The following is a 24,431-nucleotide window of genomic DNA, read 5'->3' as shown; positions in this document are numbered from 1 at the left end:
TTCTCCTTTAGCCAATATTTTAATGATAAATTCTTGGAGAGTTGTCAAATTCTACTCAGTTGCCAAGTTGATTCAACTGAGACTAGAATCTTCAGTCACTTAGTGAAGCAGTCATTAAGTGAACAGTCATGTGATTGCTTCACTTAACGACTGCAATCCTGACACTCCTAGATTCTGGAGGTTGGCTGAAAAAGGGACTTGCCAAAATCCAGACAGGATTTTGACATGCAACGTTTACAGCACGGGGCGTTTGCAGCCAAGCCCCAGAGACAAGAGGGAGTCCTCTCAACATGTGGTAATAGTAGTTTAGAACGTTCTTTGCTGGTTTCCCCATTAGTTTTCTGGGGAAACCAGCAGAGAGGATTGCAAATAGAGATCACGTGATCTTGGCAATCGATCCTAACTGCAAATGGGTTGCCAAGTGCAGAGATGGCAATCACATGATCACAGTGGTGCTGCAACAGCTGTAACTCCGGGCAAGTCCCTTCATTCAGCAACTTTATCATTTTGAAGGACTCTATTAGGGTTTTAGTTTTATTATTTTATCATTTGGCTTTGAGAGGGGTGCACTTTATTTTATATGATCACTGACCATAAATAAATCGCTAAACAAAAAAAACTGTAGTGGTAGGAAGATCATAACCCTTCGGAGAGTAAGGGCCCGGTAAAGATTATGAAAAAATGTTCATTATCTTGCGAAGAATCCTATCTTTAAACGGCAAGTCTGGTATCATCAAAGCAGTAAAAAAAAGCAGTATGATAGTCATATTTCATGATCAATTTAAAACCCCAAAACAAAGATCACAAATCTGAAGGGCTAATAACTTAAATATTTAAAAGTTACAGGTGGCATAATAAAAAAACCTCGAGACATCAGAGAACCTTTGCGGAGATAAGATAATTAAAGCCAGAAAGGAAAAAGAAAAGGTGCCATTAACTGTTTATTTCTGCTTCCACTTTTACCTGGGAAAACAGCAAACATATTTGCTGGTAAATCTATGGAATCACTTGGAAAGCTGATTACTATCCCAAATTTGATCTGCGAGGCCAATTCATAGAGGAACTTTGCCAGAATGTATCTATTTAAAGGTGCTGATCTTTTAAGAAATTAGGATTCAGCATGAAGCATCCTTCCTTCCCTCCATATAACTACAGGCAGGAAATCCTGGGAATGGCAGACTCAGTCTATCAGACGAAGGCTGTCAAAATCCAAATCTCAGAACATTTTTTTTTATTTTACTGATCCATCTATCATGGCATAGCATATATTTTAATAAACTGTTAGTGGGAGGCCAGCATTATGGGTTCATTCAGGATGGTATAGAGTAGACACAGTCTGGACAGACCAACAGATATAGAGTTCATCCAATAAAGGGGTCTTCAAACTTGGCCCTTTTATGACTTGCCAACGTGCCTGGCTGAGGAATTCTGGGAGTTGAAGTCCACAAGTCATAAAAGAGCCAAGTTTGAAGACCCCAGAAATAAAGTGTTCTATTTATTTTTTTATACTACATAAGTTCAATTACTTCAATTTTTACTGTCTTAATCCAAACCCCAGACCATTTCCTACAAGCCTATTATATTTGCAGAGTTTTCACGGTTTTCATCTTAGTTTCAACATCATGTCCCGTGCTAAGCACGTTGGGCTATAAGCATACTTTTCGTTTGGTGGACTGAAATTAAAAACATAGTTTCTGCTTTTATCTCTTACTTTGCTGTTTTAAATACTGTACTGTTGAGATCCCCCCCCCCACCTTGAAACTCTTACTTTGCGGTTACGGTTTCCTTTGCTTTATCTCTTATTTTACTGCTTTAAATACTGTACTGTAGAGCAGTGGTTTTCAACCTGTGGGTCGGGACCCCATTTGGGGTCGAATGACCATCTCACGGGGGTCGCCAAACAACGCAGTCTGCCATTTTTTTCCCCTTTTCCTTAGCTGTGCTACTCCCTTTCATTCTATTGGCTTTTGAAAGCCAATAGAATAGACTCTTTTGAATAGAGTCTAATTCTATTGGCTTTCAAAAGCCAATAGGAATTGTCCAGGCTTTCTCTGCCCTGCTGAGCCCGCCAAAAGTCCCATTCTGCAAACGGTGCTGCACCAGTTGAGTAGTCCTCGACTTACGAGCGGTTGGAGGTCGCAGCATTAAAAAGGTTGAGAACCACTGCTGTAGAGATTTTTTCCCTCTCTTCCTTCCTTGAAACTTTCACTTTCAGTCTCTAGTACAGTATTTTCTTAGCCCATGGGCTGCCTGTGACAGCACTTCTTTGTCTCTTGGAGATTCCAGATGGCTGAGTCATTTAGAAAGGCATTTTACCTTTCATCTCAGACTATAGCCTCTTTCACTATTGCTTCCATAAGCTTTCACTGACTCTGCTTTTTTTCTCAGTCCTACAACTGAGTTTCTCCTCCTACTTGTCCCATGTAATTCTGTTCCCAGACTCATATCTTCTGTCTTCTGTCAGTAAAGCAATATGATCTAAGTCAGAACTTTCCAAACTTGACAACTTTAAGATGTGTGAACGTGAACTCCCAGAATTCATGCTATTATCATGCTGGCTAGGGAATTCTGAGAGTTGAGGTCCACACATCTTAAAATTACCAAGGCTGAAAAACACTGGTTTATAGTATTACAGTTATTTCCAGCTGTTCCTCTTTTTTCTGGTAGCATTTCCATTCTCCATTCTATTCAAACCATTCTTAATGCTCTTCACTATTCCAGACCTAACAAGCCATCAGTACTCACTGCAGCTGACCAATAGGAGAGGGCAAAGAAAAAAAAGTCCACACATCTTAAAGTTACCAAGCTTGAAAAACATGGTTCTAGGGCTAGGCCAGGGGTCTTCAAACTTGGCCCTGGCTGAGGAACTCTGGGAGTTGAAGTCCACAAGTCACAAAAGGGCCAAGTTTGAAGACCCCTGTATCTAGGCTAATATATGATTCCAACATACTTCACACTACATCACATCAACCACTTAGTCAAGCAGTTGCAATGAATCAATAAATCTTCCCTCCAGCTAGCCACTCTACTTCTATTATCAGCAGCTGGCAACTAGGCAGAGAACTAACAGGGTTAGGTTAAGGTTTCTTTCTTCTAGAAACTTGTGAATCTATTCTTTTATAAACTTGGTTTCTCTCCATCAAGCAGAAGAAAGAAAGACTATTTTTCCAATATATTGCAGTTCTGTTTTTCTTTATACATATATGTGAAGGAAGAGTTCACATTTTCCAAACTCATCTAAGAAAGCTTCCTTTTACCTTCAGCTATTTACTACCAACCTTAAAGATATCTATTAAGGATTTAAAACCTTCATGCCTTCAAGACCATTTTTTAATCCTGGAGACTGCTTGGCCTAGTCCCTGCAATTTACCATTGCCTTTTTCCCAGGACTGACTGGCTAGCCGGCCCAAGATTACCCAGCTGGCTTCATGCCTAAGGCAGAACAGACTCACCTACTTTCTATCCTGATACTTTAATCATTCCACAAAACTGGCTTTTGTATTAAAGATTAAGCACCATTAATTCTAAATTATAGAATGGCCCTCTCACCGATCTGACAACGTTTCCTTATTAGGTAAAATTAAAACACACCATCAAAGGCATTATTCTATTTGGACAAAAGTCACCTCTTCCCAGAAATTCAATGCACAGCTTTCATATAATCTTGGGCATTTCAATGTCATATAACGACTGAAGATCTACTAACGTTCTCATACACATTTTGTTTGTGATTTAGTTCTTAAATTAAATATAATTTTTAATTTATATAATTTAATGCCTTCTAAACATTTTAACTAATTCCTAGGTTTTCCAGACACAAACGCAGTCTCAATATTTCTCAAACTAGGCAACTTTAAGACATGTGGCTGGCTGGGGTATTCTGGGACTTTAAGTTCACACAACTTAAAATCACTAAGGTTGAGAAATACTGGTTTAACCCCCTTGGAAAACACCTTTTTCACTCAGAAGCAATCCCATTTAGTAAGTAAACTCTTTGAAGGCAGAAATCAGCTCTTTTGATGCTTTTTGAAGTGCAACCAGAAAGAACACCAACAGCAAAAGCAGCAGCAGCCGCCATCATATACTCCCAACTGAAGTAGTCAATAAGATCTAAGTGGGGTAAAAACAAAAAAAATGAAAATTGCTATCTAGGCCCTTTTCTGCCTCTGAAGTTAAAATCCTGCTTCATTCCCATTCTCCTGCAGGAACCCTATTATGGAACTCATTGGCCATTATTTTCTAAGTTGACATTCACTGGACATTCACTGCTTCCTTCCTAAGCTTTCTAATCCAACCCAACAGTCAGGAACCACTACTATATTTCTTTCAGATGGATTGTGTGTACAGGCAATCCTCAACTTACAAAGTTCACTTAGTGACTGTTCAGTTACACGCCACTGAAAAAATTGACTTATGACTTTTTTTTACACTTACAACTGTTGTAGCATCCTCATAGTCATGTGGTCAAAATTTGGATGCTGGACAACTGGTTTATATTTATGCCGGTTGGGGTCATGTGTGATCCATCTTTTGCAAACTGCAGTGATTCACTTAGCAACTGTGGCAAGAAAGGTCATAAAATAGGGCAAATCCCACTTAACAAATGTCTCACTTGGAAACATAAATGTTGGGCTCCGTTGTGGTCGTAAGTCAAGGACGACCTGTATTTAAGGTTTCCTTTTTTAAAAAATTCAAAAAAAAAAAAATAATCCAAGAAAGTCGCCCTGGGGGTTCAGTTGAGGACTGATCCCCCCTCACGCGACTCGCCCCTTCTCCGCCTCAGCCCAGCCGCAGCATGAGCGCAAAGGGTGTGGCGAAGCGAGGAATACATAGACGCGCCTAGCCCGAGAGAAACTCCGCCGCTGCAGGCGTAAAAGAGCCGGTTGTGCGGCTTCCTGCTCGAACGGGCGGGGCCGCGGGATGCCTGGCGGGGTGCGGTTTCTCGGCTTCTTCTCCAGGCCTCGTTGAAGATCCATATTTTTTTTTCTCTGCCCGGCAGCCGCCGAACCCAACTATGAGCGGCTCTAGCCCAGACAAAGAGGAACCTCAGAAGAGCGAGGCGGCGAGCAAAATGGAGCTCTCCCAAGCGGAAACCGACGGAGCCGAGATGGACTGGGAGGCGGCGAGGATTGCCTACGAGAGCCTCACCAGCGCCAAGAGACCCCGGCCCGTGAGTATTGCGGGCAGGAGGGGGGGGGTTCCACCGAGAAGGGTCGCTGGGGCTGAATTCTGAGCCAAAGCGCGCGGAGGGGGGCGGCGACTTCGGCGACCCTCACCAGGGCAGGGACCGTGGCGCGCTTTCCTTTTTCATTTTCCCCGCTCTGGGCTGTTAAAATGCCTCAGCCCCGGGCGCTTTGCTCTCCCTGCCACTCCTACTCCTGGCCTGGGGGGGGGGGAGTTCCGTGGAGCGACCCCTAGCGTGCCTTTTCCCCTCGGCCCTTGGTTCCCTCCCCAGTTCCCCCCCCCCCCAGACGCTTTTTCCCCTCCTACTGGTATTGACTTCTCCCAAGACTTTCCCTTCTCCGTTTGTTTTTGGTTCACTCGTTTTTTCCCTCTTTCCTTCAGCCCAAGCCTCAAAATGCCATCACCATTGCCGTGTCTTCCCGAGCTCTCTTTGATATGGTGGAGGAAAGGAAAATTTTTGAAGAGCAAGGTCTGGAAAAGTATGTGGAATATCAACAGGCCAACGAGAACGTCACTCTGAAACCTGGGCCTGCTTTTGCCTTTGTGAAGGTAAACTCCCTTCGGTTCCATGGAGATCTTTTTCTGTTCATCTCATGCTCTCCTCCCTGCCTTCATTTACCTCTTCTAGTCCTTAGTTCTCCTGGAGCGCATGGCCAATAACATGACTGTATTTCATAATTCTGCCATCCGATAGACACCATTGGAGATGCCAGCCCCAATATTTGCAATGGACGGGCTATTTCCTGATCAATAACAAAGATATCACAATCTTTAAATCCAATTAAATAAAAAGATGCAGTGAATATGTATAGATTTTCTAATGACTAGGTTCATTCTTCTATGACAGGGCTTTTCAACCTTTTCACCCATTATACCACTTTTAGGATATGGCAATATCCGAGTAGCACCAGTTGCCTAGCAAGGTGTCAAAAACTTGATGACCAAAAAAAAAAAGGAAAAAAGTGATAGTACAGGTAGTCCTCGACTTACAACAGTTCGCTTAGTGACTGTTCAAAGTGCCCCCCAAGGCACAGTCGAGCAAGACACCTGCCTGCCCACCCGGCGGCGCTCTTCCTCCTGTCTGAGGTTTCCATTGTTGTGAGCATTTCTGTTGAGGATTGGCAGCGGGGGTGGGGTGAGGGGGTGTTTGGTTTTTATTCCCGTCTGCTGGGTGGCTGCAGCAGGTTTTGGTCACTTCACATGACCCTGGGACATTGTGACCATCATAAATATGAATTAGTTACTAAGCATCTGAATGTAAATCACAAGACCCTGGAGATGCTGCAACATTCCAGCTGATCGGTGCTTCTTCTGGGCTCAGCAGAAGCACCAGGATCAGCGCCAGGCTCCAGCTGGAGCCTGGCGCTGAACCTGGCATTTCCACTGAGCCTTGACAGCCCCGAAGCGCCAATCAGCTGGAAAATGGCACTGATCCTGGTGCTTCCGCTGAGCCCTGACAGCCCTGCAGCTCCAGCCATCTCTCGCTCAGGCTTGTGCGGTGCTGCCACAAGTTCAGCTCATTCCCCTTCCCCGCTACCACTTTTCTAGGATGGTCATATACCACCTGCCAGGTGCCAATGTACCACAGGTGGTACCCGTACCACTGGTTGACAAGCCCTGTTCTATGAGACTTTGACATATACATTCAGAGAGGTTTTGTCATAATGTACATTTATAATAATGGACATTTCCTATTTGTCCTCCCTAATATAAACAGGTTTTTTTCAGCTTGCAGAGCTTAGTCGCTGGAGCTATAAATGGGATGAGTAGTTGCACATAATTTCTCCTTTATACCTCCTCCTGTTTTCTGAAAAAAAGGAACAAAACATTAAATTATTCTATCTGTACTAAATCAATATATATTTGAAATGCATGAAAATGCATGGATTTCTATCTTAGAGAGATGTTAGAGATTCTTAGATATTCTTGTAACCATCAAATCTCATGGATTTCAACAGAACTTAAAACCTTTTTAGACTGCAGCTTGTGTGTCAATGTTTGTGTGGCAGCACTCAAACATGGGTAAAAAGACCATCTGAGTTGGCAAAGTTACTTGTTAGAAATTTGCCAGCTCCTGTAATTTAAAAGGATTTTATTGCTTAATTTTGTGTCCTCAACATTCCATCAAAAGAGGCTGCTTATTGAGCAGAGTTGTTGCTGTTTTTTCTTCCTATAAAACCTCCTCAGTACTTTACTTCCTCCTTTATGATCTGCTAGAAACTGTTGTGTAAAAATATGGGGTGAGTTGTAAAACATTCCCTATTTGGTGTTCCCTCAACTTCTTCAGTGTAGAAAGCTTCCATCGCTGGCTAGAAGAGACATTTCCTACTGCCATTTTCTTTCCAACTTCTCACCTATTCATTATCAACACTTCCTTTTCCCTTCATTTCTCAGTATGTACCCTAATTTGAGCCACTGCATCATTTTCACCCTTCTGCACAGCCCTCTTATTTAGGAGCATAAAAAAATAATAATTCAAACTAAACTGGGATAGTGTTCCATTTAACTCAATATAGCTACACCACGAGTGTCAAACTCACCGTGTCACGTGATGTCTCGTGATGTATCACGACTTTTTTCGCATTGCCAGAGCTGGGATGGGTGCAGCCTCTGCATGATGCAACTAGCCGCGGACCGGCAGTTTGACACCGCTGATCTACACTTACAGTGGCTGAAGATACTCAGTTGTGAACCTATTTACCATGCAAATAATTATGCTGTTTCACTGAGCCTTTTCCTGGTTATTTCATCCAACTGGAACCTAGCTAATTTATAGCTCTATAAATTAGAGCTGGGGTCTTTAAACCTGGCCCTTGCCTGGCTGAGGAATTCTGGGAGTTGAAATCCACAAGTCATAAAATGGCCAAGTTTGAAGACCCCTGAATTAGAGCTATAAAAAGCTCTGCTTTTCCCCCTAACTAATAGTTTAATTCCCTTAACAAAGCTTCCCTTTTCATCAAGGGGATTATACTATTAGTTTGGGGGAAAAACGGAAAATAGATGATGACAGAAGCTGAGAAACTCTGCTGAAGCAGATCAGGCAAGTTTTTAATATCCAGCTTCCTGTTTCTCCAGGTAAGGCTGAGAAAGACTTGTAACTGAAATGCTGATGAGTCACTTTCCCTCTATGCATACAATATAGAGTTGTCAAGGGAATCTTCAAGTAACTTTTATTGCCTAAGGCAAAGGGCAACATTATACCCTCCACCCATTCCAGGTGCTGAAATTAATCATACTAGTAACTGAGTCTTCAGTAATGCAAATGGATCACTTTCCTCTGTGTGCTTGGAGAACAAGCTATCCTAAGGGACACTGGACAGATCATTTATGTCCAACACTGGTTGTCACTTGCTGTACATCACGCTACTGCTGCTTGGGCGTCCAGCTCACTTCTTTTAGTCAAGCCATCCCTATTTATGTTCCTGAGCATCTTAATTACTATAGTGGTTAAAGGAAGAGACATGGGTTTGATACATCTTCAGCAAGTCCTAGCAGATTCTGAAGAGAGGTCAAGAAGTGAAATCATAGGCAGGGTAGACTGGTAAGTGCGTGGATCTTCTAGGTGTAGCCTTACATATTCTACCCAGGCCTTTTGATGAAAACCAACATAATGAGATAATGTGTGTGTTTATCCACTTGTTCCTCACAGGCGGTGGAACATGTCAATGCACGACTTCGTGAACTATATCCTGATGATGAAGAGCTGTTTGATATTGTGCTCATGACTAATAACCATGCCCAGGTGGGAGTGAGACTTATCAACAGCATTAACCACTACGGTGAGTCTGAAGTCTGGTTGTCTATGCATTTGACTAGGCTACTGTGACATCTTTCACCTTTCGGTATGCTGTAGAATTCTAAGAGTAAAACACTAAGGGCGCTTGATTCGTTGCTGTTCCTTTTGTGTGAAAAGCAGAGCTGTGAGATAAGGATTTGATGGCACTGCATAGAGTTGATGTAATGTGGGACAGTGCACCGTTGTATGAAGTTCCTGTTGGCCAAAGAGTTTCATGAGACTTAGGTAGCATGTCAAAGGTCATATCCCAAAGTAAGGAGAAACCGGTTCTTTTGAGACCAGCTTATCTTTTAGGCCAGGGGTCTCCAACCTTTGGTCTGCAACTTGTTGGAAACTGGGCCGTGCAAGCAATGGGTGAGTGCTTGAAGTTTCCTTTGCACATGCACAAGATTTAGGTTGCACTGTGAAACCAGCCCCCCACCGCTGCCAGTCATGGAGCTAGAAAAGTTGGAGCTTTGCCTTTCAAGCCCAAAATGCAAAAATAGAGCTCAGACATCTAATCCTAATTACTCTGAGCCATAAAAGGTATGCTGGCCAGCTATATGTGGCCTGTTCCTATACTTAAAAGCAGAGCTATACAACTGCATCAAGACACTGGTTGCAGCTCAGTCTTCTGCCTAGAAATGTATTCTATTCCACATTTAGGAAGTTCATGACCCTTTCTATGCCAGCACTACCACTCCAGGATTATACTGCTAGGTAATTATATTAACAAAATATCAGTCTGGAGGAAAATAGTTTTTCCCTTGAAACATTGAGTAGAATCCACACAGAGAGAGATTTTCCAACCTAGGTGAAAATGCATTCTTTCCAGAAGAAATGTCTGCTTTTTTTCAGCTGATTTCTTTTAGCATTGTGCAGCTAGAAAGATTTCAGACATATTGCACATAAATATAACATCAAGTTATTGAAATTTAAAGTAGATTCTAATTGTTTTTTAACTGGAGCACAACTACCCTATGAACAATTGCATAAATGACAGCAACAAGCAAGAGTTTTTCTGCATGAGTTGGGACAGAGAATTTTTCTTCTCTTAATATCTAGGTCTTCTAATTGAACGTTTCTGTATGACTGGAGGAAAGAGTCCGATCGGGTACCTGAAAGGATACCTTACCAATCTGTATCTTTCTGCTGACTCTGAAAAAGTCCAGGAAGCCATAGAAGCAGGTTTGGATTGGATTTTTCTTTGATTTGATTGAGCGCTAAGCAATGTATTGATGAATTATTTGCACTTTCAATAAAATCTTTAACTGGATCAACTTAGATTTGTTAATTTAAAAAAATGGAAATTTTTGGTTATCAAAATCAAAACCTTAATTAGAAATTTAAAAACATGGGTTTGATGTTACATACCTGAGAATAGTTTAATAAGGTAATGCAGCTGTGTCTTCTATCTCAAAGTGTACTGGATTTTTTGTAGTGGTTAAGACACCAATCTAGAAATGAGATTGCGAGTTCAAGTCCCACTTTGAGCACAAAGCCAGCTGGGTCACCTTGGGCCAGTCACTTTATTCAACCTTAGGAGACAGTGGCAAACAGCTTCTGAAAAACCATGCCAAGAAAACTGCAGGGACTTGTACAGTCTCCAAGAAATGGACAAAATTGAACAGAAGAAAAAAAATGTGTTCCATTTAACTTAGTCCAGTGATGGCAAACCTTTTAGAGACCGAGTGCCCGAACTGCAACCCAAAACCCACATGTATCGTCGGGTGCCAGGTGGGCATGGCCAGTTGGGTGGGCGTGGCTGCGGTGGTAACGGCAGATTGGGTGGGACTAAAAAGTTCAATCAATTCCAACTTTGCAAGATGTTTTTTTTTCCCCGTGAGTTGAAATTGATTGATTAATTGAACTTTTTTTTTTTGCACACAGCGGCAGAGGCCTAAAGCGAATAGGTTTTCTAAAACCCAGCTGCAGGCCTAGGACTGGGGCAATGGCACGCGTGCCCACAGAGAGGGCTCTGCGTGCCACCTGTGGCACATGTGCCATAGGTTCACCATCACAGACTTAGTCTAAATAAGCATATTCATAATGGCAACTTTAGTTGTCTATGAGAAAGGCAGAAAATTATTAGATCTTGCAATTTTGCTCACATAACTAACTGACAATTTTGTATATTTTGGAAATATACATTAAACTGGCCTTGAGCTTTAGTAGAATGCATCCTGAATTGTTTCTGTAATATTTCTGCAGGAATTGCTTCTGCCACTTTATTTTCTGGAAATAAAAATGTGCCTTATGATGATAAACAACTCCGAGTAGCCTTTGATGGAGATGCCGTTCTTTTTTCTGATGAGTCTGAAATCATTGTGAAAGAACATGGCCTGGATAGATTTTTTGAGCATGAGAAGATCCATGAGAACACACCTCTGGCACAGGTAAAATGGCCACCTTCTCCGTTTTCTTAGTTCTTATAATATTTCCTGTTTTTTCATTCTGTATATTGATTATATACAGTAGATAGGTTTTTATTCATATTGTGTCTTTTAATGTGTTTTCTGGTAAACTGCCTAGAGAATTTTGGCTATTGGGTGGTTTGAAACAAACTTTTGTTTCATTGGTCACCAAAGCTATTCTTCCTTGTTTGTAAATCAATCCTATATATACTTTTTAAAATATTAAAAGAAAATAATTGTAAAACATCTCATATCAGAGGTCTGCTTTCAGGTTCCAAGGAAAACAGAATTTTAAGATTTTTTTTCTGAAAAGGAATTAGGAATCTGTCCCTGTTTTGATTTAAATATGTGCTCCTTGCTCAAAATATTTATTAAGCTTTAAGAGCTCCATAAAGCAGCTTTGTTCATTATTTATGTTATTTAAATATTTATAACCAGTTCAAAGGATCTTATAATGGCCTACTATAGCAAAGTAACATGAGTAATGAGTAATAATTTTTAAAATATACAGAATCATAATGACATTTGTGCTTAAAGATAAAAAGACAAAAATGTTACTGTCAGTTTAGCAATTGGCTGCTAAAATTGGATGGTGCATTTGAGAAAACTCCATGAGCTGAAAGTCATGTGTAGCCATGGATTGCCATTTCTTCTATTGATAAATAAATAATTCTCCTATTGATAAATAAATAAAATTCAGGGTGATGCTGGATTCTGACACATTATGCACCCTTATTTTATGGAGGGTTTTTTAAATAAAGCCTTTGCCGTCATGGAATTGGCCCCTGGATTGAAATTACAAAGGAAGTTCTTGCATCTAGACAGATCTCTGCATATGTGCTGCAGTCAACAAGTTTAAAATGCACTGTAAGTCCCATTAACGACCAGCAATCCTGCCTTTCTTTAAGGGAAAAATGGTGTAGAGTTCTAAATGTATTTGTCATATTTTGCACCTTTAGGGTCCTTTGAAATGTTTCCTGGAAGACCTTGGAAGACTTCAGAAGAAGTTCTACCTCAAGAACGAACGGTTGGACTCGCCAGTCAGGACTTATCTGGTGACAGCCAGGAGTGCTGCCAGCTCTGGAGCCAGAGTGCTGAAGACCCTTCGCAGCTGGGGAGTGCAAGTTGATGAAGCCCTCTTCCTTGCAGGGGCACCCAAGGGTCCAATCTTGGCAAAAATCAGACCTCACATTTTCTTTGACGATCAGATGTTTCACATAGAAGGAGCACAGCAGCTGGGTACTATTGCCGCACACGTACCATATGGCATTGGACAGAAGTATCACAAGTCCAAACTGAAAGAGAACCCAGCCCAAAATTAGTTCCATTTACCTTGCCCTAAATTTGCTGTTAGATTCCACGTGTGGGTTTGTATAAGGGCTATATTGATGGGATTTATTAGGGAGTGGGGGGCACATTTTGATATTCACATTCTTGTATAAATAATAAAATGCTTTAAATGCTCCAAAGCATATTTGTTTTTAGACAATATTTCTAACTCCGACTTATTTAATGTCAGGAAATAAAGCTATGAAATTTGTACAGCGCAGAGCAGAATTTAATAAACAATTGCCCATAAGATATATCAGTTTTTGTGAAATTTGGCTTATGTTGTTGCAGAGGCAAACAACCTATAAAGCTGGGGGCACATTTGAACTTTTGTGAACATACCCAGAAAAAGACTGCAATGGAAAGCTCTCCTCTTCAAAAAAAAAAGAAAAAACGGCTGCCCTCTGATATGGCCAATCACAAAACACCCACTTGCCAAAGGTGAACGTGCCCCCAGCGTGCCCTAGCTGATGCCAGTGAGCCCCAACGTACTATTGCAAAAATGTTATGAGAAGCTTGTATTTTGCTTTACAGTGTGGCAGATTAACAGACAGACAGATGAGAGATGGATAGATACATGATGAATACATTTTAAAAGTCAGATGGGATCAGGAAACTATGTTGCCTACTAACTAGATACTGCATTGTTGGATGTAATCTGTCAGACCCTATAGGCTCCCAATAGAGGCCACATTCAATAGTGGATAAGGTGTGACGTGCCCGCAGTCAAGTCAGGCATGTTCTGTATTTTTGATGCGCCAAGCCCTAAAAGTTTGCCATCACTACCCTATACATTCCTGCATACATAACATTCATACAAAGATACATATTGCTTTACTTTAAACTTCAGAACATTTAGGTTAACATAATTGCCATTTAATGAATGTGGTAGCATATGTTTTGGCTCCTGTCACTATCCTTTCACCACATAGGAGAACTTGCAAGTAAAGTTCTTTGGCCCTATCAAACAAATTAATGAGAAAGTAGGGCAGAAAATTCTCAGCGATCTAGGATAAGAACATTTCTGCTCTGTATACTATCTGGCTGTAATTTTTCTGACTAGAGTTTGATGGAATCTGCCTTGGAAGGATATATGAGCAGGCCATGGTGAACACTTTTCTTCATTTACAGATACTGAGAGTGGTGATGGTTGCATTTTGCTGATTATTAGTTCTTCCCAAGTTACAGCAATTGGATATGTAAGTCCAGTTTTTCTGAAAACTAATAACCTCAAGAGTTTTTCAAACACTACGTTTTGCCTTGTAAAAGCCTGTTACAGCCATAATCTTGGCACAAACTAAAAATTTACTGTCCAACGCCTTCCAAAATAATAGAAAAGTAACCTATAGAATTAATAGGAACATCTACAAATGCAGAACCATCTATACGTTTTTTAAGAGTTTGTGTATTTTTGTGGGATCTGAAGCCCTAGTACCAATTCCATTGGCAAGAGAAAAACAATAAGAATTTAAAAGCATACTGCCAAAGGAATGTTTAAACTGATACTACTCCAGCTTCATATTTATGACTGCATTTGACTGTTGCAGGATTCAAAACTAGATCCACTTTGATAATACATACATAAATATATATATCCATTGTGCTATTTCCTTTCACAGTAAGTTGCACAACTGTTTGCAGAACACAGATACCAGTTAAAAGAAAACAAATTAAGCGCATAACAAAATAAAATAAAGGTAATGCTAGTCTATACCATGATAGTATTCCCTACCTCTCTATCCTTGCAAATTATTTGATTCCATTGCCTCCATAGATTGTTTCATATATTATCCATTTGCTCTTCTGGTTTGTTTTACATTTTGATCTCCATTCTCTCTATGATCAAACCACCCCAATTTAGGGTTTCCACACAATGGAATCAGACATGGCTTTATTTAAGAAAGCCCTTTGCTTTCTTAAATGTATTACATTATTTATCCTACTCAATGATCATGTGAACGGACTGAAAGTGTCAGTTATTGTTACTTGTAAGCAAACCTCCTCTGCTTAAAACTACTTTCCCACCTTAATAAAATCTAAATGTTCAGTATTTTTCTACATAAGAACTTTTTATAAAAGAATGTCCAAATTTTTAACCAATTATCTTACAGAATTAAACTCTGTATATTGTTTTTCTATAATCAATGAAAGAATAGAATTTCTAATGAATAATTATTAACATTTTTATTGTAACAAAAGATAGAAAAGACATTGTATTTCTCCCTCTATTTCAGTACATGCATTACGGTTCAGGATGAAAAGAAATTTGAGAAATTCTATGACAAGGAAAGGTCTGCTAAAATTAGGCTAAGCACAGGATTTCTGTACCAAATGATTCAGACGTGTTCATCCTACATGACGTGGCCATAATCTCTCCCAAAGGAATAAGGATTTTCTAATATTTGTATTGCCATGCTTGATACAAGAGTGAGATCCATGATAAATTGATAATGTTTAACTTGTGTTCTCCATATTTTCCATGGAGTTCAAAAATAAGGAGCAAGCAAACAATCCAAAATCCCACCTATTGACAGAAATTTAAGGGCTTTTACATGTTGTTCTTTAAAAGTCTTTTTTTCAATCTTCTAACCAAGAACATTGGAGAAGTATACATTATTAGAGCTTCTAGCTAAAAAGAATGTTAGTGATAAAGATAAACGATAAAGATGTAGCTCTACAAATGATTACTGAAAATGTCAAGATAGTACTACTAAACATATAAACTCAGTGATAAACTAGTGGTTAAGGTGTCCGGCTAGAAAGCAGGAGGCTGTGAGTTGAAATCCACTCTTAGCCATGAAAACCACCTGGGTGATTTTGGCCAGTTATTCTCTCTCTCAGCCCAACCCACCTCACAGGATTGTTGTTATGGGGAAAATAGGAGGAGGAAAGTGTGATGGATATTTTTGCTACTTTGAATTATTTTTAAAAATAATAAAGATGGGATACAAATAAGTAAATATATAAATTACAGGCTATGATGGATGGCTAATGATTCTGTGACACAGAGCCCAGGGGTCAGGAGATGAGGCTGAGCCTATACATTGGTTATGTTGATTTGTGATTGAGGAGACTGGTTTTGTTCCAGCTACTCTTTCTACATGTGTGTGTCTGTTTTTCTGTATTCATACTTTTATATTTTCTTTAACATAATTATAAATTTGAGATGGGCAGCTCTAAAAATGGTAATTAATTAATTATCCCAGGATACACATATAATTGAACTTATATAGGTAAAATAAATTTCAATAATAACTTTGACTAGCAAGCAGAAAAATAAAGAAGAATGCAAGATTAACTAGTCACTTGCCAGTGTTTATCCAAGCAATATTTCCTTTTTGATTTAATTTTTCTTGTTCTTGCTCTTTTAAAAAAAAAAAAACCTCCAAGCTTAAATTTGATATCTCAGTTTTTACCTTCTACATCAGCACACATTTTGTTTTCTTTCCTCCCATACAAGAGCTCTCTGTTTCTTAAAAAAAAAAGCCTTTAGTCTTGGAAAAGGAGAGGTTGAGGGGAATCTCATTCTGCTTAGTGAGCAGGAACATGACATCCCTGGCAAGATCTTGCTTTGAGATAAAAGATATATGCATGGGGGGGGGGGTGTTCAGCCACAACCAAAGGCTACATACTGCTGCTTCTGACATCCCTCCTAGAGAATCTACCACTGATATTATAAATTAAAAGTGAGATTGGCAAGGAGTCGGGAATGGTTCACAACAACACTGCTATATTTACTATTTAACATTTCTAGACTGGTCATCTTATCTAAGTGATTCTATATAGTCTTGTTACTATTCTTTTTCCACTGCATTTATAACAATCCTGGGCTGTTGTTTAAAGTTGTTATCCAAAGGCATTACAGTGAAATCTTGATTTTGCCACAACAAATATTGCATACAACACATCAGATTTCTCCTGAAATCTATCTCATTAGCACAATGGCAACTGAAGCAGGTTGAAGAGCCCGGCTAAAGAAAAGGGGTTGGGTCTGTGCCCATGTCATAGGTTTTTATAGACAGATGACTTAGCACAAGACCTATAAGCACATAGGCAGGTAGAGAGAAATGTTGGAAGGTACTTGTAGACTGGCACATGTATGTCCTAGATATAGGATATAAAAGAAAGCAGCAAAGGGGTTTTTTAAAATTGCAGATGCTGCTGGAGAGATATCACTTGGAAAACGTGGAATGAAGTGGAGCTTACAAGTCCAGAGATTCTGGAAGGCAGGAAGCAAACCAGGATGAAAATCCTGGTGTGTTATGAACACATGGAAAGACCAGAAGAGACTGTGTCATATTTAAGAGATTTCAGATACTGGACAGTAGAAATACATGATTAAAAGCTTTGTTTGGCAGTGTTTAGAATAAACTCCCTCATTTCTTTAAGTGCTGTCCCTGTGACTGTATCAGCTCCTATCCTGACCACCATTTGACAACTTCATTAGAAAGTAATCTAAATGATATTATTCACACCCTCTATATGACACAAATTACATCATCTGCAGCAATTAGTACCTTTCATGACATTAGAACTGACAAAATGATGTAATTTGTTTCATGACATCATTCAAATGACAGAAATTTTCATGATGCATACTTTTCAATCTAATGGATATCCCTCAATAGGATTGTTTCTGCCCAACTAGTTTATTAAATGAAATTTCAGAGGATGTGATTACATATAAATGTACATATAGATACACAAGTATACATGTCTTTGGTTGAATTTCCAACAATACTTATTAAATAAAACATATCCCAAATGGTAAAAGTGTATCTGCTTAAGATGACCTTCCTCACTCTAAAACAATTGAATGCAGGCATCTGGAATTTGTTCTCCTTTAAGTAATTATACTGGAGATCCTAAATCAAACAGGGAACTAGATGTGAATAATTTAATCTTTCTATGTTTATGCTGCAAACAGAAAAGAAGAATCTGCTGGCAATTTTAAACACTATAATTTTATTATATCATAAACTGTAGAACAGAATCCAGTTCGTCAGATACATAGTGTTATCCTCTACACATAGTACAGAAGAAAACATGTGTAAGCTAGTGGAAATTAGATTTAAACAGGTCAGAAGGAAGTTGAACCTGAAGGAATACCAAATTATAAGGACCATTCATAACTGTAGACACTGATAAAAGCATAAACGTTTCAACTAAGCAAATTAATTTCCTCTTTTGTTGATATAAGTCTAACAAATAAACCCCGTTTCTTTTTGCACCGGTGCAACTTGTCTAAAGCAAGATGACATTCATTTGGGCTCATTTATTTGCCTAATAATGACAAATATTACATGTAAAAAAAAGAAAAAAAGAAAAAGCCAATCAGGACGCAGCAGGGTGAGCGACAGGTAAAAATCGAATCCCGACTTCGCGCCCGCTAACTATATTTCCCAGAATGCCAAGCGAGACGAGCCGGCCAACCTACCCAACTCCCGGAGGTTCCTTGCCCCCCGCCCGCCGCGCGATGTCATTGGGTCGTAACTCTGAGTGATCCCTCGGTCGGCCTAGCTCGCGCCCAATCCAGTCCAGCCTGGGGCTCTAGGCGATGGCCGCGGCTGGGATCCTCCTGGCCGCCGCTCTGGGGGGAGGGTTGCTTTTCATCGCGCGGTGCTTCTCTTCGGTGGCCAGAAAAGTTGCGCTGAGGATGCCGGTTGGCCGCCCGATGGAGGGCAAGACTGCCATCATCACCGGAGCCAACAGCGGCTTGGGGCGGGCCACGGCGGCCGAGCTCCTACGGCAAGGCGCGAGGGTCATCATGGCCTGCCGGGACTGCGGCCGCGCGGAGGAGGCTGCCCGCGAGCTCCGCGCCGAAGTGGGCCTCTGCTCGCGCGGCGGCGGCGAGTGCCGCGGGGAGTTGGTGGTGCACGAGCTCGACTTGGCTTCGCTCCGCTCCGTGCGCAGCTTCTGCCAGCAGGTGCTGAAGGTACGGTTGGGTGAGAGCAGAGGGGGGGAGGATTTTAACCCCTTGAGTACTCTCCCTGCTCCAGGAAATACACATTTAAGCCCCGGGGGAGTGCAAAAATTGGTTTCCTCTGACACAAAGCGGGGCCTGGAATCCTTCGTGTATGAGACGAACAGGATCCTGCTGCAACATCTCGTGAGCCTGGAAGGTGAAGAACACCCTCGCCCGTTTCATTCTGGCGCGTGGCCGAGGCCTCAACATTTCTTCTGCAGCAGGTTATACTAGTCAAGGGTCTGCATTGCAGCCCTTGGAACCAAACATAGGTCTTCTCGTTCGTTATGGCTTTTACATGGGATTCACCTGAAACCTGAATAGATTATGCCTGTAAATAACCTAGTGCACCCTAAAATAGGTCAGGCCATTTTAGGCTAATCCGTTGACAGAAAAATATGGGTTCACGTGATTTTTTGCAGGGCTTCGTGGAGTTTCCACACAGCATGCATGCTAACAATTGTCTCTGATTATTTTTGGTCCTGCCATATGTAATATAGGAATCTGGAAAATGGTTCTTCATCATTCACATTTTTACATAGGTTCAGTTATGACCATAACAAAGTCATAGACAATATCAGCTCTGTGCATTGTCTTGTCACAGATCAGAAGATTTGGGAGGCATTTGCAGCTTGTATCCTTGAATCTCATTGTGGTTTATAATTTTTTCATCTAATCCCCATAAAATCATGAGCAGGTTCAGCACATAAGCAGCAATCATTGTCATAAATATCATATGCAGGTTCTAGCAGCATGGCACAAATATATACGGGAGGCATAAATCCACATGATTTTCTTACATGGAATCTTTTAGTCCCCATCCCATTAAATATCTCAAGCTGCGAGCCAATATTGATCTCACACTGTTGACACTGCTGTGACATAAAAACATGTTAACCACATGAAACCACAAGCAGATAACAACACATCTGCCTACATATATGGAACCCTGACAGTCATGATATGACCATTTTTGGCAGGATGGATCATCAACAATCCATTTGATCTACATGACCTCACTGAGGTAACTCAGTAGTGCAAACCTGTGTATACGAAATATAGAACCTAGGTTTTTTGCCTTATTTTATATGAGCTGAACTTAAAGCTGACAAATCAAGATTACATCCATCTGTATACAATGAGTCATAACAAAAACAGTTCCACGGTGTTTTTATGTCATTGTTGGGTAGTTTCAGATCCATATTTGTGATGGTTCATTATAGACATTGCATTCAACATGATGGAGTCTTCCTGAAGATTGTATGAAAAAGTGTGTAGATTTATGAGGGTCCATGCCATAGAACTACATTTTTGCACCAGATGATGTCTGGCTTCTAGTAGTAGCCTCTAGTTGAAGCAGTTACTCCTAAAACAAGTGTCTAAATTCTGATTAGTAACATTTATTATGAAGTATGTTAAATAACAATACAATAATTCCAGTGAGCACTTTTGCATGAGAAGTCTGTACATAGGCAAAATATAAACTAGTTCTGCTTTCATTTCTTTTTCTTGTTTGCTTCCTATGTAAAGACTTGTCTGCACCTGTTGTTTTGAAAACGCCTAGTGACCATCCTAATAGCTTGTGAACCAGCTCTTACAGGTGGCACTTTAAATAGTCAACTCTGGTTGAGATGACTCATTGCTTGTAGATGGAAATTGTCTGAAATGTGATACTAATTGCTTATATACTCCAAAAAAGCATGTTACATTAAGAGGATTCGTTCTTTACATTCATATTTTTGCAGCATGATGATGCTGAAAATAGATCCATGATAGTTAAAATGTACTAGGCAATAATGCATCCATTTTACTTTTTAATATTGGATTCTGATAGGTGCTACATAAAAAATGTGAAATTGGGAGGATCCTTTATGTTGGATTTTAAAGATCCATGTTTTATCCAGCCTCTTCATCAGCGCAAATCAGCTTTGTTTATCATCCCCTCCTCACCTGTGAGCTGCAGTAAGGAAGGATATGTCTGTGGATTGCTCAGAGACAGTGTATGCTTTGCTGATGTAGACAGATCCTTCCCCTAGTATCTCCAGAGAAACCACTTTAGCTTATGGGAATTAATATGCAGCAGATGTGGAAAAGGATATCAACATGTATGGTGCATTGTGTGTATACAAGTTGGTAGACTAAAATTAGTTGTGATTTTCCACTGGGAGCATGCAACATCAAGAGACTGGGTTCTTTTCCCCAAACATTGCTGAACAAGCAATGAAAAGCCTTTCCAGCATGAATATTAGCACTGCAGAGTGTTTTAACTGGTGAGGATAGGATGTGAGGCCTGAAATGCAGACTAGCTAAGAAGATGATCTTGAACAATTGAATGCCCCATAACCTCAAGCGCTACTTTGATGTTATAAAATTAAGACAGTCACAATCTATTGATTTAAAATTGGGTAGATGAGGTAGATAGGCTGGTCCTTCAGGTTTCTTGGCTTCTTTTGTACTCAAATTGTGAGACGTAAAATTATCTTTGTATCTTAAGAAACAGAGGAGGGTGTTTTATTTTTAAATTATCTTATTCAAATAGAAGACTGTGTGTCAGATTAAAATGTAGGAATGTTTTGATCTCCAGACATGAAGAGAATTACAAAAATATTTAGTAAATATATATGCGAGCAATGTTGGGTTTGCCTGTGCTTGTTTGATAGAAGTTCAGCTAATCATAGATTTTATCCTCTTGCAGAAATGGAGAACTTGTGCCCACTTCCTATAGCTGCTGTACTGTAATTCTTCCTGAATCTAACTAGCATAACTAATAGGGAGGAATGCTGCAGTCACAAACTTATGAGCCTCATAAGTGTTGCTTAACAGTAAAGCTCATCATGGCTTTGGTGGCTAGGATTTCAGGGAATTGTAACATCTGGATGGCCACCCATTCCTAATCCATACACTAGTACCTGCAGCCAGCATGAGAACACAGGTTCCAGATAGTCTTCATCTATGGAAACGTTGAGACTGTTCGATGATTTGGAGACTGTTGCTGTTCCTCACTCAGCCAATCTCACAAGGTTGTTGCTGTGGCAATAAGAAGATCTCCATGTGAATTGCTGAAGAAAAGATGCATTATAATTTTAACAAATTGTGTGTGTGTGTGTGTGTGTGTGTCTTAAAAAAGCACATAAGAATCAGATAATCATGAAGCTGTAAGGATTGGCTATGTTCCTTTTGTGTTGTGGTGCATGATTTTCTTTAGATGTGCTTTTTTCTCTCTCAGGAACTATTTGTTTAAGTTTGACAGTCTTTCAAAATTGTGCAAGTAGAATTTTTTTTAAAAAAAAGAAGAACCAAAATGCTTTGTGAACATGGAATATTAATATTTCATTGTTTTTTTTCTTTAGAAGACAAGATTTTAATCTCTCTCTCCCTTTCTCTCATATAGGAAGAACCAAGGCTGGATGTTCTGATCAACAATGCTGGGATATTCCAGTGTCCTTATATGAAGACAGAGGATGGTTTTGAGATGCAGTTTGGCGTCAATCACTTAGGTCACTTTTTGCTCACAAATCTTCTCCTGGGTCTTCTAAAAAGTTCTGCTCCCAGCAGGATTGTTGTGGTATCCTCCAAGCTTTACAAATATGGAGAAATCAACTTTGATGACTTAAACAGTGAATTAAGTTATAACAAAAGCTTTGCTTATAGTCGAAGTAAACTGGCCAACATATTGTTTAGCAGGGAATTAGCCCGACGCATAGAAAACACAGGTGTCACTGTGAATGTATTACATCCTGGTATGGTCAGAACAAATCTAGGTAGGTATATACATATTCCTTTATTAGCCAAGCCCCTTTTCAGTTTGGTATCTTGGGCATTTTTCAAGTCTCCATCAGAAGGAGCCCAGACCATTGTTTATCTGGCCGCTTCTCCTGACATAGAGGGTATATCTGGGAAATATTTTGGAGACTGCAAGGAGGAGCAATTGTTGCCCAAGGCTACAGATGACTTGATTGCAAGAAAATTGTGGGATATCAGTGAAGTGATGGTGGGATTATTAAAATAACCTAGAAGAAGCACTTTATTGAAACAATGGTCAAAGCTATTTTTGAGGCTTTCGTTATGTTCCTTGCACTTTATCCCCTTGGTTTTTGAGACACTTATTTTGGGATTCAGAGCAGTCCGTGTCGAATCTTGATTCTTTCCATTTTTTTTTAAACAAAAATTTCCATATAAAGAAAATGTAATATTTAATTAAAAGAATTAGAGTATAAGAAAATGTTAATATATTTCAAGAGAGATATATAAATAACTCTTCTGTGAAAATGGAAAAAAGAAAAAAAAGAATGGCTATTTTCAAATTGTGGGCTCAGAGTTCAGTGCTTCATACCTGAATTAGCTGTGCATGGTGCTATATTTGAAATGTGTTGCAGCAATGTTCTATTAAAACAAAAGAAAAGAGACCTATTTTCTATGTCTCATTCAGCGTGGCCTACATTTCTGCTTTAGGTAGGAAGCCTAGTCAAAAAATGTAAAGAGAAAATGTGGCTTGCTATATCCTGTGCCAGCCTTTCTGCTCTGCCATGAAAGCCTTCTAGTGCTCTATAGTTGGACTGTGGTTAATACTACATAATCTGCATAGCATTTCAACTTGTATTTGTCTCCTTAGTTCTTATTCTCAGGCATTTATTTGTCTCGCTGAATTCTTATCCTCTAAAACTTCTAAAGCCATTATAAATAATGAGAGAGGAAAATGGACACCCTCCCCTGGTGCCTTTGCTTATTGGAACACTTGTGGAGATGGTTTCGTTTGTTGTGATCTTTGCTATTGGCCACTGATATGTGCTCTCCAACAAGTTTTAAAATTCTCCTGGATCCACTCTGTTTAAAACTGTTAATGAGAAAGGCCAATCCCAAGTTGTCGAAGACAGTTTCTGCATCTGAAAGATATTACTCCTGCCTTTTTTTTTTTTTTTTTTTTTTTGCTGAGGGTGTATTTTAGTGCATTTGTTATAAATCCTGGGTTGCCCCATTTTTTTTTTCCTCTTGGGAATATAAACCTTTTTGGTCTACCTGTATTATTTCAGAAATACAATTTCTCAAGCATACCATTTTCCCCTTATCTGCAAATGCCAGAATCCAGAAGCAGTCTGGGGCAGAACCCTTTGGGTACACTCCTGAAGCTGGGTTAAGCTAAGCTTGAAGCTTCTTAGGAATACTCCAAGTTTAAATTTACCCAGTCTTTCTACTTATATTTTCTAAGATTGGAGTCTTTATCCAGAATCAGTGAGCTATAAGGTGGCCAATTGCTCTATTGACAAATCTGTTAAGCTATATAAGTAACTTTCACTAAAATCTATGGAAGTTATTTTCCTTTCTTTTTATCTTTTCATTCCCTTAGTTTTCTCCTTTATTTTTTATGTCCTTAAAAAAAGTAGGATATTTATCAGTTGGGTCTAGTACTGTGGTGGCAAACCTATGGCACGTGTGCCACAGATGGCATGCAGAGCTCTCTCTGTGGGCACGTGCACCGTTGCCCCAGTCCTTGGCCTTCAGCTGGGTTTTGTAAAACCTTTTCGCTTTAGGCCTCCGCCGTCGTGTGAAAAAAAAAGGGGTTCAATCAATCAATTTCAACTTCTTGTAGGAAAAAAAAGATCTCACAAAATTGGAATTGATTGATTGTATTTTTTAGTCCCACCCAGTCTGCCATTATCATCGCAGCCATGCCCACCCAATGGGACATGCCCACCCAATTGACCACACCCACTCAATTGGCCACATCTACCCAATGGGCCACACCCACCCTGGCACCCAATGAGTG

The 24,431-nt window shown here is 40.0% G+C and overlaps 2 protein-coding genes across 2 annotated transcripts; both read left to right on the top strand.

Annotated features, from left to right (window-relative positions):
• The first annotated feature begins 4,822 nt into the window (after positions 1–4,822).
• Positions 4,823–12,956, top strand: LOC120306012 (cytosolic 5'-nucleotidase 1B-like). The gene is made up of 6 exons (XM_039338553.1): positions 4,823–5,170; positions 5,566–5,733; positions 8,834–8,963; positions 10,025–10,147; positions 11,171–11,355; positions 12,333–12,956. Exons 1-6 carry the CDS (start codon positions 5,015–5,017, stop codon positions 12,693–12,695), a joined length of 1,125 nt encoding a protein of 374 aa, XP_039194487.1. The 5' UTR covers positions 4,823–5,014; the 3' UTR covers positions 12,696–12,956.
• Positions 12,957–17,671: 4,715 nt separating this feature from the next.
• Positions 17,672–23,091, top strand: LOC120306013 (retinol dehydrogenase 14-like). The gene is made up of 2 exons (XM_039338555.1): positions 17,672–18,637; positions 22,059–23,091. Exons 1-2 carry the CDS (start codon positions 18,260–18,262, stop codon positions 22,674–22,676), a joined length of 996 nt encoding a protein of 331 aa, XP_039194489.1. The 5' UTR covers positions 17,672–18,259; the 3' UTR covers positions 22,677–23,091.
• Positions 23,092–24,431: the final 1,340 nt, after the last annotated feature.

Source organism: Crotalus tigris, unplaced genomic scaffold (genome assembly GCF_016545835.1).
Source record: "Crotalus tigris isolate CLP2741 ecotype Arizona unplaced genomic scaffold, ASM1654583v1 scf7180000017704.940997, whole genome shotgun sequence".
In the NCBI taxonomy this organism is placed as follows: domain Eukaryota; kingdom Metazoa; phylum Chordata; class Lepidosauria; order Squamata; family Viperidae; genus Crotalus; species Crotalus tigris.
This window is presented reverse-complemented; position numbering and strand designations above follow the sequence as displayed.